The 15,000-nt window shown below is 38.3% G+C and overlaps 1 protein-coding gene across 1 annotated transcript in view; it reads right to left on the reverse strand.

The window, feature by feature from the left end:
* The window catches only part of LOC113040028 (receptor-type tyrosine-protein phosphatase mu-like), a 20,545-nt gene that overhangs the window by 2,003 nt on the left and 3,542 nt on the right, over positions 1-15,000 (reverse strand). Inside the window, exons 5-12 of the mRNA XM_026198239.1 lie at positions 9,543-9,640; positions 5,607-5,723; positions 4,879-5,033; positions 3,645-3,780; positions 1,655-1,804; positions 1,189-1,362; positions 961-1,092; positions 27-152 (exon numbers count right to left, since the gene is read on the reverse strand). Of these exons, the coding sequence (XP_026054024.1) occupies positions 27-152; positions 961-1,092; positions 1,189-1,362; positions 1,655-1,804; positions 3,645-3,780; positions 4,879-5,033; positions 5,607-5,723; positions 9,543-9,640 (1,088 nt within the window). The remainder of the gene's footprint in view (positions 1-26; positions 153-960; positions 1,093-1,188; positions 1,363-1,654; positions 1,805-3,644; positions 3,781-4,878; positions 5,034-5,606; positions 5,724-9,542; positions 9,641-15,000) is intronic.

Consider the following 15,000-nt stretch of genomic DNA (forward strand, 5'->3'; position numbering starts at 1 on the left):
TGTGAGTGTGTTGGTTGGTTACACACCCGTGCAGCGTTGTAGATGCGGAAGATCCTGCTGATGATGTCCTCCTCCAGATCCGCCGACACAAACTCCACCTGCAGCGGCCCGTGACGATGAACACCGTTCTCCGGCCAGTACTGCGGACACAGCTGCACACACACACACACACACACACACACACACACACACACACACACACACACACACACACACACACACACCAGTGTAAGCTCTTTTGTTTGTCACACACAGAGAGTCAAACACTCAAAAGAAAACAAACCGTCAAAGAATCTTTCCAGTAGTGTAAATGCCATGAAATATTTACTGATGGCACTCTGTGTGTGTGTGTGTGTGTGAGTGAGTGTATGAGTGAATGTGTGTGTGTGTGTGAGTGAGTGTATGAGAGAATGTGTGTGTGTGAGTGTGTTATTCATTCAAATCTCCCATCATCCTCTGTCTGATGGCCTCGTTCTTTCCGCTGCCGGCTGCCATCGTTGTGTTTTTGAGAAGGAATATATGATGAGAAGAGTTTGTGTGTGTCTTCAGCAAGAGACAAACTGTCGCTTTCCGTCTGAAGTGTGTGTGTGTCCATGTTGATGAGTAAAAACATCCACACTGTACACACAAACACTATAAACACACTCACAGATGAACAACTGACAGAAATGACTCATGTTCACAAGTTTGATTCGTTCAGTTTCAATGATATGAAAAATATGAATCTTGAGTGTTCAGACAGAGATGATTCAATTGAGTCACCGGTTTAAACATTTTGATTCACTTCAGTTTCATACTTATATTTGTGTGTGTGTTCTGCTCTGAATGTGGATGAATTTGCACTCTGTCTCTTATATATATGCAATTCTGACCTGGAGCGACAGTTTAGTTTAAAACTATTTTCTGAAAACCCAGCAGTTCAGAGACATGAAATCACAGAAACAGTAATGAGGTCCTGACCTGCGCCGGATCCACGTCATTCAGCATCACGATAGACGTGCAGTGATAGTCCAGAACCAGACGCCAGAAGTCCTTGACTGTGTTTGGCAAAGGATGCTGGGTAACGATGAACGCAGACGGCTGCTTGTAGCTCTGAAAGAGCAGAAAGAGACGAAGAGATATTCATCTAATGTTTGAGAATCTGTGCTTCAGTGCACTTCTGAGGTGAGTGATGCTCGTGAGCCGTACGTCCATGAGCGCGGCGTTGATGTAGTTGCTGCTCTCTCCGTCGATGGTGATGAGGAAGGGCAGGCAGCGGTCCGGAGGAAGCACATCCATGCAGCGGTTCTTCTCATGATTCCTCGGCAGCAGAGCGATGCTACAGTCCTCCACACGCAGCGTCGGAGTCACCATGTTCAGCGTCTGACAACACACACACACACACATACACACATCTTCACTAGACACCATCCCCAGCATTTACATATTATCATGAACCCAAACATTTCATGATTTAATATACACAGACAGCATTCACACTAAAACAACAACAGAAGCAGTCATCAGTAGCACAGGTAAATTTGTAGAAATAGCCAGCAGTACATTGGATGAATCAAAACTATTGATTTCTCTTTTATGCCAAAAATCATTAGGATATTAAGTAAAGATCAGCACTTTGTCATGTCAGCTGTAGAATCATGTGATCGTCTCTCACCCTGAACTCTTCTTTGATTGGACTGGAGTTGGTCTGAGGATCCAATCGGTTCATGTCGTAGTAAACAGAGCGAAGCTGATTGGCTGGGATGGTGGTGTCGCCGCAGAGACACGCCTCCAAGATGGCGTCATGAATGAAGACGTACTGCTCCTGACGAACACAAGAGACAAGATCCAGCAAGACTGAAGACCATCACATCTAATCAGCACAGAACCGCTAGAGTGAAACGTTGTTGTTTTTTAAAGAAATTAATACTTTTATTGATCAAGGACGCATTAAATTGATCAAAACTGACAGTAAATACATTTATAATATTGCAAAATATTTATATTGCTAATAAATGCTGTTCTTTTGAACTCTCTATTAATCTGCAAATTCTCAAAAAATAAAAGTTTCAACAAAAATATAATATAAAATTATATATATATAGTTGAATTCATATAACATTTTAATTAATATGAATGTTAATATAATGAAATGTATCTAATTAAGAAAATTAAAAACTTTTTTAATTATTATAATACAATTTTAATTACTGATATGTAAAATTATACAATATATATATATATATATATATTAACTGTAAATTAACATGTTATTAATAAGTTTCTTTTTTATATAAAATTAATAATATAAAGTTGTAATAATTCATTTGAAAAAATAATTGTAATTGATAATATAAATGTTAATGTGATATAAATATACAAACTAAAAATTGTAAACCAAAATAAATGATAAAAGATCATGTGACACTGAAGACTGGAGGAGTGATGCTGAAAATACAGCGGAGCATCACAGAAATACATTACACTTTAACACAGATTCACACAGAAAACAGATGATTTACATTAGAATAATATTTCACAATTTCTACTGTATTTTTGATCAAACAAACGCAGCCCTGGTGAACAGAAGAGACTCTTACAGAAACACCCCACACTCCTGAATGCAGGGTTGGTCACATACTGCTGTATAATGAATCAGTTCTAGTTTTCTGCAGAAATAAATGCTTGATTTCCTCGTCGCTGTGCTGTTCTCTCCCTTCATCTGTTTTGTATTCATGGATTTTGTCAGTGTTGCAAATGCAGATGCCGCTGTGATTGCACTCATTTGTTTCAGAGAGACTAAGACGGTATAAAACAGAAAGATCATCAAACTTTATTAGCAGCGAGTCGTCAGCATTTCACCGGAATCACTCTTTTTTGTGGAGCAGACGCGTGTTTGATGGAAATCACTGCTGAAGTGACATTTCCACAGCATCTTGGCCTGTCACTTCTGACGAGGTCAGCGCGTCTCTGATTAGGCATCTGCTGTGACCTCTGACCTTTCCTCTCGCACGTCCAATCCAGACGTGATGCAACCTAAAAAGCACGCAATCAGCAGCGGAGCTCTAATGAGTGTGTGTCGTCCCAAATGATTAGTGACGGTTCAAACACGCGTGTAAAAGGTAACATGTTCCCGTCGGGTGTCAAAGTGTGCCAAAACACCTGCGAGCAAAACACACACACACACACACACACACACACTGAAGGTCACTGAACTTAAACAGGGTGAATGAGGCTGTGCTTCTCATTAAAAGATCCAAACACAGTCGCTGTGAAACCAGACCAGATGCTGCAGAAACCCGTCAGAAGCTGTAAAAACCAAGCTTTCGCTCTTCAAACGCACCGCGGCTCTTAAAGCACCTGCATCGAGTCGATCAGCTCTTGGTTGAGAGTGTTTATGAGACGCCCACAGGTTAAAATAGCAGCGGTGTGATTGACGTGCTGGAATCAGGAGAGGAACACACACGAGTGTGAACACCTTCACTGCTTTCTCCTCGTTTCTAAAGCCTCTTATACTAGAACCATATTTATCCCTTGAAAAAGTCTCTATTCTCTCTCTTGAGTGCCAGGGATCATTCTAACCTCTAACTTTACTCTGATGCATTTGGCAGGCTCAGTGATGTGAAGGTGAAGAGGTCAGAGGTCAAAGGTGAGGGAAGGAGTACCTCGGTCTGGACCATGTTCACTCTTCGAGATCGCAGCTCTCTCACACAGTTATAGATGTCGACGACACCTTCCCGCTCCGCCATGTCCAGCATGATGTCAATCACGATGAAGCAGCCCGTTCGCCCCGCCCCCGCGCTGTGAGCGACCAATCAAAACGCAGATTCAGATCAACAGATAAATAGCCAGGGATGAAACACAATAAAATCAGCCCACACTGCAGCATCTGTTTAGAAAGACCTTCCGCTGAATCGTGAGCTGGAAAAGAAATGCTGTTAACATCACCTCAGAATTACTGTCATAAAGAGTTTCTGATTTGTAAAAAATCTTTCTTGAATTCATAATTGTTAGTTTTATATATGTACTGAGAGGTTTCAAGTAACTTTTACATTAGTTCCAAATTTTCTTGATTATAATGTCAACATATATAAAACAAACTATAATATGTATATATGTATATATATATATATATATATATATATATATATATATATATATATATATATATATATATATATATATATATATATGTGTGTGTGTGTGTGTGTGTGTGTGTGTGTATGTGTTTCACTTTCATGTCACGACTTTCACTTGTTTTGCAAGTTTACATCTCGTAATAATTTTTTATTGCTTCTGCCACACAATAAAATAATAATAAAGGTAATTGTTACTTGTTATCCCACAATTCTTACTTTATTGCAAATCTGAATATATAAAGTCAGAACTGTGTGAAAATACTTTTTTATTAAGTGGAAAAATTGTTTTACAAAGAAGTCTCTCTTTTACACAATATTACTGTTTTACTATATTTTTTATTCAAATCAATGCAGTCTTGCTAAGCTGAAGAGACTTCTTTCAAGTTCAGCTTCTTTTAATTTAAATATGTTTTATTGAATTTGAATGAATTATACTTTTGACTGGTAGTGCTGATTTAATAATAACATAAACTTCTGTTCAATCTCATTTCAGTGAGTGTTTCATGATGTGCTTTATTTACACTCACATTTCATAAAAACTGAACATGGATTCATTTTATAATAATATACTTCTATTTTATATAGATTTTATATAGCAGCTTCTAAAGGCAATTTGAATATTAAAAACAAATGTAATACTAGAAAAATACACTTTTAATTAAAAATGTATAAATTATAAACATCCAAAATACAATAGAAAAGTGTAAACAACAACCAAAAGAAATGAAATCAGAGACTGAGCTTGTATGTGGTCAGGTACCTGCAGTGGACCGCGATGGGTCCGGCGTTGGAGGGGGATTTGGCTTTGACCCGGCGCACGAATCCCAGCAGACCCGTGGCGTGATAGGGAACGCCGTGATCCGGCCAGCCGGTGAAGTGAAACTGACTGATCTCACGGATCTCATGAGCTCCTCGCTGCAGAACGGACAGAGACTTCATAATCACCTTATATCTGCTGCAGACTCACTAAAATCTGCCAGAACTACTACAGCAGCAGCAGCTAACCAGGAGCTTTTAATTCAATAGAGATATGGGGAAATATATTTTATGGAAGTTTTGGCACTAACTGTACTCCATACATCAGAATGACCCAAACACAAACAGTGTGACATTTTTATTTACAAATGGTTATATCTCTGAAAAAATATTGGTAAAAAATCTAAAAAAAATAAATACATAGAGATATGGGGAAATATATTTTACAGAAGGTTTTGGCACTAATTGTACTCCATACTATTTTGCAGAATTTTCTGGCACTAACTGTATTCCATACATCAAAATGACCCAAACTCAAAACGTGTGACATTTTTATTTACAAATGGTTATATCTCTGAAAAAATCTTGGTAAAAAAAAAAAAATAAAAAATAAATAAATAAATGATGTGTATTTTAAGGGGTTTAAAGCATTTGCAAAAGCTTTGTTCCCTAAACTATGCACTTTATATAATTAAGCATCTAATATATGGAGTATTTAAGAGCGTCTCTCACCTTCTCCACTGCAAACGTTCTGATGACGTACTCGGACAGAAGCTGAGTCTCGATCAGCGTCACCTTGATGTCTCTGTAGATCTCGGTGTCATCCGGCCAGTACTTACAGCACTTCACCTGACACACACAAACACACACAGACCCTCATCAGAGGAGCACAGCTTCGAGTCCGGCTCGCAACGGTCAGAACTGCTGTTTCTTCTGAAACTATCCAAATAAACATGTTGAATAAATCAGCTTATTACACAGCACATTTCATACACAACAGAAATTCAAAGTGCATTAGATAAAAACTATACAAAATAGTAAAAAATGATGGAAGATCTGCAACAGTGTAAATTAAAAATGTTATAGCGTATTGCATTTCATATGTATATGTAAAAGAAATAACTGCAACTTTTTAACTCGCAATTCTGAATTAATCTTGCAATTGTTAGATTATCTCTCACTTTATGGAAATGTCGATGTGGAGATGCATCAGAAACGCTGTCGAAGCTCGTCGTGTCTGACCTTTCCTCTGTGACGGTTAAATGTGATAGCGCTCGGTTTCAAATGTCACCTGATCACATTAAATTAACCCTTCAGCGGCGGTGATGATTAACATCGCGCTCCTGATTAACACACGTATTGATGCTCAGATCAATGCACCGTGAGGATCGTCCTCCATACGCTCTCATTTCAGCAGCATTAACTCCTATTGATTCAATTTCTGAACGCAAAGAGCATCACGGATCAGCATCTGTTACCACAGTAACCACAGATAAACCTCTATCAATAGTTTCATGTTTCTGAAAATCATTTATAGCATTCACAACATTTAATGACTCTAAAATGTCAAGAGATGCAAGCATCAAATCAAAGCCAGACAGATATTTTAACGCCTTCAATTAATGTGTTTACATTCCTTTATCATTATCATTTTATTTAAATATCTATTTAAATATTTTTTTTAAATAGTTTTACATTTGAAATATATTTTTAACAAGTTTTGTCAGTAGAATAAATAAATTACAATTAAATTTAAATTAAAGCACTGCGATAAAGCTTCTCGAGAGTTGTCCGCTCGTCTCCTGATGTGTGAGATGGGTGATGAATCTCTCTGTGATGTAATTCACACATTAATGTTCTCATTCACACATTACGTTCGGCTAAATGAGTTCTGCACTTCCAGATGTGACACGATACCCGACCTCACACGCCTGACACTCACAGAGCGACCGGACCGGATCATGGATCACGTCTGGACTGAGTTCAGCTCTAACTCCATCACACTTCTCACACAACGCAAATAAAACCTCATTATGTGGCAATATAATCCAGTCAGAGGAGAATCAGAAGACTAGGAACAGCTGCACTAATAACTCTCAGCTTCAGACGCACACGCTCTCCAATACAATAGATCACGAATAAACATTAGCACAGTATATATATGACAACATGATTACAAAATCTGCTTTACAGTAAGACATCGAGCACAACAGAGAGAGAGAGAGAGAGAGAGAGAGAGAGAGAGAGAGAGAGAGAGAGAGAGAGAAGCACGGAGGTTGTGACACTTGCTTTCACGCCAGCGATACTTTGGGTGCAGAAATTAAATTTTCTCCAGCATCATTAGAGCCGGAATGTGATTGGAGACACGAGACGGAGACACACGAGAGTCTCCCGCTGAGACGAACCTCCAAACAACTCCATCTCAGAGTCCTCCTCCGGGATCAGATGACAGAAGAACCATCAGATCCTTTCAGTAATTAGGACCGAATCTGTGTGTGTGTGTGTGTGTGTGTGTGTGTGCTTGAATATATGGTTTATGTGTATAATGACATGGGGATTTAAAATGTAAACATGGTTTATGAGGTTTACACTGTGTCCCTGTGAACCAAATATCTTAAAAAATCATACTTTGGATGGATGGAACGATAAATGGATTAGCAATAGATGAATGGATGGATAGAGGGATGATTGATGGAGGGATTAATGATGGATGGATATATGAGGGATGGAGGGATAGAAAATGGATGGATGGATGATTGATGGAGAGATGAGGGATGGAGGGATAGAAGATGGATGGATGGATGATTGATGGAGAGATGAGGGATGGAGGGATAGAAGATGGATGGAGGGATGATTGATGGAGAGATGAGGGATGGAGGGATAGAAGATGGATGGAGGGATGATTGATGGAGGGACTAATGATGGATGGATAGATGAGGGATGGAGGGATAAAAGATGGATGGATGGATGATTGATGGAGAGATGAGGGATGGAGGGATAGAAGATGGATGGATGGATGATTGATGGAGAGATGAGGGATGGAGGGATAGAAGATGGATGGATGGATGATTGATGGAGAGATGAGGGATGGAGGGATAGAAGATGGATGGATGGATGATTGATGGAGAGATGAGGGATGGAGGGATAGAAGATGGATGGATGGATGATTGATGGAGGGACTAATGATGGATGGATAGATGAGGGATGGAGGGATAAAAGATGGATGGATGGATGATTGATGGAGGGACTAATGATGGATGGAGGGATTGACACTTGATGGGTGATGTAGGGATTAATGATGGATAGATAGATAGATAGATAGATAGATAGATAGATAGATAGATAGATAGATAGATAGATAGATAGATAGATAGATAGATAGATAGAATGATAGATGACTGGAGCTCACATCAGATCAGCATCATATAACAGAGCAGCACACACACATCTGCACAGCTGGACCAGAGCAGATCCTCGATCACAGCCTCAGCATTAACAAACACATCCCTTCTGATCCGGCACCAGACAACCGTTAGAATCAACACCATTATTAGGATTAACAAATGCATGATGAGCACCAGGACTGATTTATTGAGTGTTTAACTCATATTTTAGGAGGAAAAAAATCATCCTCAACAGATCTACTGCATATGAGCAAATGATTCAATCAAATGATGAGGCTGATTCAGTCTTACTGGTCTACTTTTGAACATGTTGAACTTTAATAATAATTCAATGAATCAGGCTGACTGTAATTAAATGAGCTGATTTCAAATGTGCCTATATTCAATGCTGAAATGTGCAAACTCATTCACAACATTAAATAAACAACTGTTTTATCGTTTAAAAGGATGAAATGTAATTGTCAGAAACTCTGTCTGTAGACTGGGCGGTTTGTGCTGTTCTGTCTGATAATGAGCTTCATTGATCAGTTTCTGGCCACTTCACATTGATGAAGCCCAGAATGCATCATTTACTCTGCAAGTGATCCAGCGGGAGTCGATTTCACACACTCATCTGAATTCCAGACACCAGCCAAACACACACACACACACACGCACACACACACATGTTTGTTTTTGTGTAAAGTGTGTTCATCCCATAGGTGTAATGGTTTTTATTCTGTAGAAACTGTATATTCTATGTCCCTTCACCAACCCTACACCTAACCCTAACCCTCACAGGAAACTTTCTGCATTTTTACTTTCTCAAAAAAACTCATTCTGTATGATTTATAAGTGTTTTGAAAAATGGGGACATGGGTTATGTCCTCAAAAGTCACCCACTCCTTGTAATACCTGTGTCATACCCATGTCATTATACACACACACACACACACACACATACTTGAAAAATACACATAAGTACAGTAACAAAGAAACAATAGTTTGCTACTGTTCACCACTGGTTATTGATCAGAACTGATCTGAATAATGACTCTATTGTCTCCTGTAGAGCTGTTTTTCATAACTGATGAACTTTGCAACGTCAACACTTTTATTTTCCTGTTCATTACAGTGAAAGTCCGTATCGTATAAAGCGCTACAGACATGAAACACGCGTCTTGATATGATTGTGAATGTAACTCATGAGAGGATGCTGTGGATTTGTGAGATGATGTGTGATGCAGATGTTCGTTCAAACACACGGTCGCCGTTTCACGCTCACCCTGCCAACTTCCACCAGGTTGGTCACCATGACGATGGTTGCCGTGTTCTCCTGCCACACCATCCTCCAGAAGTCGATGACGGTCTCCTGCATCGGTCCTGAAGAGAGAAAACACACGACCGACTCAAACATGATCAATGACCAATGACTAATTAATCAGAAATACAATTCTTTTCTGTGAACTGATTCTTTTGGGCAGTTTGTTTCAATCAGTCGGACGATGACATAACAGATGCTGGATTATATTTTCGGCTCATTTCCAGTCGGACTGACTGTCAGGCGTCTGAAAGTGAGTTCTGATTCAGTAACCTGTAGATCAAGACACGAACTGATTCACATGATTCAGTCCGATTCAATGAACCGATTCAACTAGTTCACTAAACAGAATCAGTTCGAAAGAATGATTCGTTCATGAGTCAGACATCACTCCGGAGGTTCTGGATTACAGTTAATACTGCTGTGAATAATGTTCAGTTTCTTGCACAGACTGATCATTTCTCTTCATAAGACCTCGATCTATCATCAGGAGCCACGAGGATGGATTCTGTGCGGCCTGTTTATGTGTTTTTGACTCTCAAAGTGATGGCAGCTATTGAAGAGCTAAACATTTCTTTACTGTTCTTCTGAAGAAAACACAGTCATCTTGGATGGCCTGAGGGTGAGTAAAATATCCGCACATTTTCATTTAAGGGTGAACTGTCGCTTTGAATCACAAACACACACAGAACTTTAATGCTACAATGTTACAATCTCTGCTTCTTGGAACCCAAATATGAAGACAGGAGCAGATTTTTCACAAACTCTATGACAGTGTGTTGATGTTCAGCTGAACTAGTTCACATTCAGGCTGTAAGAGCATCTCCATGTTCGTCAGTCGTGAGGTTTGAAGCGCGCCTCGATGGCTCGAATGTCTTCTCTCACTCCCACTCGGCCGGCCCACGAGTCTCACGGGACGCTGGGATGATGGGAGGCGAGCAGGACATCTGCTGAGTGGGTTTGTAATGCCACACCGCAGCCTGTCAGACACACGCTCTCATCTCCAACAAACACACACGTGTGACAGTCTGGAGAAGTGTTTCCAGAAACTGCAGCGTCTGCGTGGCATCTGAAGACATGCTTCTGCTTCACACGAGCAAATGATCTGCTACAGAACCTGCTCAAGCTCCTTCAGAAGCAGCAGCAGATTCACTGACTGCTTACAGACTCGCTCCTCACCGGATCTGCTCCACAGCGCCACCCACTGATCAACACGTATCAAATAGTGTGATTTTTGCTTTGAACATTTGGTCTCTTTTAATTGATTGGATCTTACAGAACAGAATTATATTCTTCAAAATGAGCTCAAACAAAACGGACAACATTACAGGGTTAAAATGATTAACTAAATCTAAAACTGTAAAATCATCTTCCGACTTGAAACAAAATACACATTTACTCAAATAAAAATATTTAAAAGACCTAAACATATATTATCGTTAGCTAGTTGGAAAATTAAAATATACCTAAAAACTACAATGTAAAAAAAAAAAAAAAAAAAAGGATTTCTCGAAACATTAATCTTAATAGTATAAATATTTTTTCCAAGAAAATTAAATTTTTTTATCTTATCTTTTTATCTTTAAAATTCAACATAACTTGCAATTTCCTTGTAATTATTTGTAAAATTTACTAGAAATGTCTGAGTGAACTTATTTTTCAATGTAAAAATTAAAAATTAACAAAAACTATTTACAAAACAAAAACTAATAAAAATTTACAAATACAAAAAACAAAAAAAAAATTTGTGAATACAGGAAAAATCTAAATATTTTTTATTATTTTATATATATATATATATATATATATATATACATATATTATATATAAAAACAAATTATTACTAAATTCTAATTATAATATATATCTTTTTTTAAATAGTTTTTTCCCCCAATATATCTTACATGTCAAGCAAGATATAAATTTATGTCTTAGCAGCACTCTATCTATTTAAGTATAATGTAAATAAGTATTAAAGCATGATTTTAAATGACTTACTGGTTAAACTACCAATAACTAAAATCTTAAACCTCAATATAAGTAATTTGAATCATTACCAATATTAATCAAATTTGTCAAGACAGTTGATTTAAACCAAAACATTGCAGATTTCATAACCTGCAACACTGGTGAAAAGATGTAAGTATAACAGCTAAATCTGTTAAAATCATAACTCAGCTTTCATCTACTTAGCTTTAATGATTTTAATAATCTTTTAGGAAACATGCATGAATATGCAGTACACAGAAAAATAAAAGTTAAAATAAAGACCTGATATTATCCGATCTTAATATTGGCCAAATCAGACTGATGCCAAAAACTAAAAGCACTAATGTGAAGCAGTAACAGCAGGGAGCTTCTCTCGCTCCAATCAAGAGTCTTTCACACGAGAAAGCACCACAAACACTCGATGACGGTCGAGCTCAAAGTCAAGACCGACGCGCACCTGGTGCTTCATTCCCAGAATATCTTCAACGGCACATTACCAGGAAAACAAATGTGCTACTGAACTTATTGGAGAAGTTTCAGCAAAAAAAAGAGAGAGAGAAAAAAAACAAGAAGAAACTTTATGCTGAAGTCTGAAGATTCTGCCAAAAAGGGGTAAAAACTGCACACACATCCCGTATCACAAACTTCAGCTGTCAAGAGCTGCTGACAGTCATTTCTGGAAACCCACCATTTCTCATCTGATGTGTGTGTGTGTGTGTGTGTGTGTGTGAGAGAGAGAGAGCTGCTGAAATCTCCAATAACAGCATAATATAAAACAGACCGATAGACAGTAAGTCGCTGTATGCTCATTAATATTACATGTTTGCAACACACACACACTTCAGCATTGCTCACCTGCTTTTACTAAAACTATAGTCACTAAACATCAAAACAGAGCAATAAATCCAGAGGAGACTGCTGCTCCACCTGCTGAGACTGTCAGTGCGTTGTTATGTGGTTGCTAAGGTGCTCTATATATATATACGCAAAAAATTAAGTGTTGCAAAATGAAATTTTGTTGAAAACAAAAATTTAAGTATTGTGGAAAATAATTTAGCTTTTTGCAAACAAAAATAAAGAATTGCAAAAGTAAACAAAGAAAAAATTAAGTGTTGCAAAAAAAAAAAAAACAGCGCGAAAGCAAGATTTTGCAATATGGTCATATCTATTAATGTATTTGCAACGCTGCTTTTATTTTGCGTGTCAGTCTAGTTTGAGCTTGCGATACTGTTTTCCCTTTGCGATTCATTTTTCTGCGTGTCTCGCTCTGTGGCACTGTTTTGACGTGGAGGCGGAGCCAAGGGACGGGGCGTGTACAACATGCCTCCCTGGAAGTGACATCATCGGTGCGAGACGCAGCTCACTGATCCAGGTCCTGATGAGCAGAGGCTTGCGAGTGGATCGTTTCTTTTTATTCGCTTGACTCCACCCCCACGTCAAAACCACAACAAGAGAGACGCGCAGAAAATTTTGTTTTTTTATTTATTTATGTTTTGCTACACTTCATTTTCTTTTACAAAACTTTATTTTTTTTTTGCGTATATATACGCATTATATTGACTCCATAGTGCACTGGATGGATGCTAGGGTTGTGTATCAGACGTTTGATTTGAGGAATGGTTCATGGTTTATCACATCACTATCAGCACTACAGTGAGGACTGAACCACACTAATGAACGAGGGAGAGTTACTGATGATTTACTGCTTTTTGCAGGTTTTCTTACACTGATCTAATAACTGTGAGCTCAAGCTGCTGCAGAGAGTCCAGAGCTGCACTTACTGCCAGAGAGAGAGAGAGAGAGAGAGAGAGAGAGTGTGTGTGTGTGTGTGTGTGTGTGTGTGAAGCTCAACTGGACTGACAGCTGCAGCTCCAAACCTCAGCAGAGAACATCACGCACACACACACACACACACACACACACACAGAACATCACATTCTCACACTCACTCTCCCTCTCTCTCTCTCTCACACACACACACACACACACACACACACACACGTCAAATCTCATTAAGGTGTGAGCTCACCCAAAAAATTGCATTCTGTTCATTTATTTGCCACTTTTAAAAACCCTTCTAAGAAACCTTTATACTGTTTTTTGTTCTTTGTTAGATTTGACGGCTGTTGATCTTTGTACATTTATTTAGTCTCCGTTTGAGTGTGTGTGTGTGTGTGTGTGTGTATGTGTATGTGTGCACGTTTGAATTTAAGTTTTTGAAGTTTTAAAAAGTGATTTTTCACTATTATGTATGACAGGATGTGCATTTTCATGGGATTAATTAAAAGATTTTTGTAATGAGATACAATAAAAACTTTTTTGTGCATCAAAACCACTCCTTTCACGATGAAAAACTTGATTTACAAAAGTCTACAAATTAGCTACAGCTGAATGTACACTCATTTCACAGAATGATTTCGATCATCTCCAGCATGTTTTATAATAATCCATAATCAAAAACAGATTGTGCATTTTATCACGTTCGTCAAGAACCCAAAATATCGATAAAACACACTCATGGGAAATCAGTCGCTTTACTGAATACTTGCCGCTGGCTAAGAAATAAATAGTTATTAGTTTACGATAGATCTTTTCAAATCCCCATAACAATAACATGTTATTATATTTAAGAGAAACCTAATACTTCCAGATGTTTGGACTAAGCCACTGCTATCAGAAAAGAAGGAAAGAAGGGCATTACCTATATAGTAAATCAGAAATAACATGAATTTGTGCATTTAAATGCATTTGAAGGACAAAATTCTTCCAAAGACACATTAATACAAGAATCAATAACCCACTGAGTGATAAATCAAATAAAAATGAACATCAGTATTCGATGCAATGTTGAAATGCTTCTTAAAAACAAAATGATTTGAAATGTGTGGCGTCTCCATTTTCTGTTTTCTGTTCTGAATGGATTGTGTTGGTTTTGACGGATATATTTTTAATGCACGAACTATACATTCTGATTCTGATCTTCCTGATTTCGATATATATTTATTTTCAATATTAGTACAAGTTGAAGTAATTTTGAGTAAAGGATGACAGAAAGCTGTTTTTCGGCAGAACTCTTCCATTAGTTGAGTCTCTCTCCTGCAGCAGAAGAGGAATCGTTCTTCTCATTGGCTAAAGTGATGGTCTTTTATCCGGTCAGATCTCTCGACAGTGACAGTCTTCATACATTATTCTCTTACAAGCGCACAGAGGTAAAAATTTCCCATCAGCCCTGGGTTTCTCCCGGTACGTCTCACACCTCGACCCCAGGGCTCCGTCTCAGGACCGCTTCTGTTCCCACGCTTCACTCCTGTCTGTCTGTCTCTCGTGTCAAGCTCAGAGAGAAGATGATGAATTATGTATCGCTGCAGCTCTCAGAGAATCCTGATGCTGAAGTCCAGCTCCTGTCGGCTCATAAACCCATCCTGAAGTCCTT

This window comes from Carassius auratus, chromosome 2 (genome assembly GCF_003368295.1).
Source record: "Carassius auratus strain Wakin chromosome 2, ASM336829v1, whole genome shotgun sequence".
In the NCBI taxonomy this organism is placed as follows: Eukaryota; Metazoa; Chordata; class Actinopteri; order Cypriniformes; family Cyprinidae; genus Carassius; species Carassius auratus.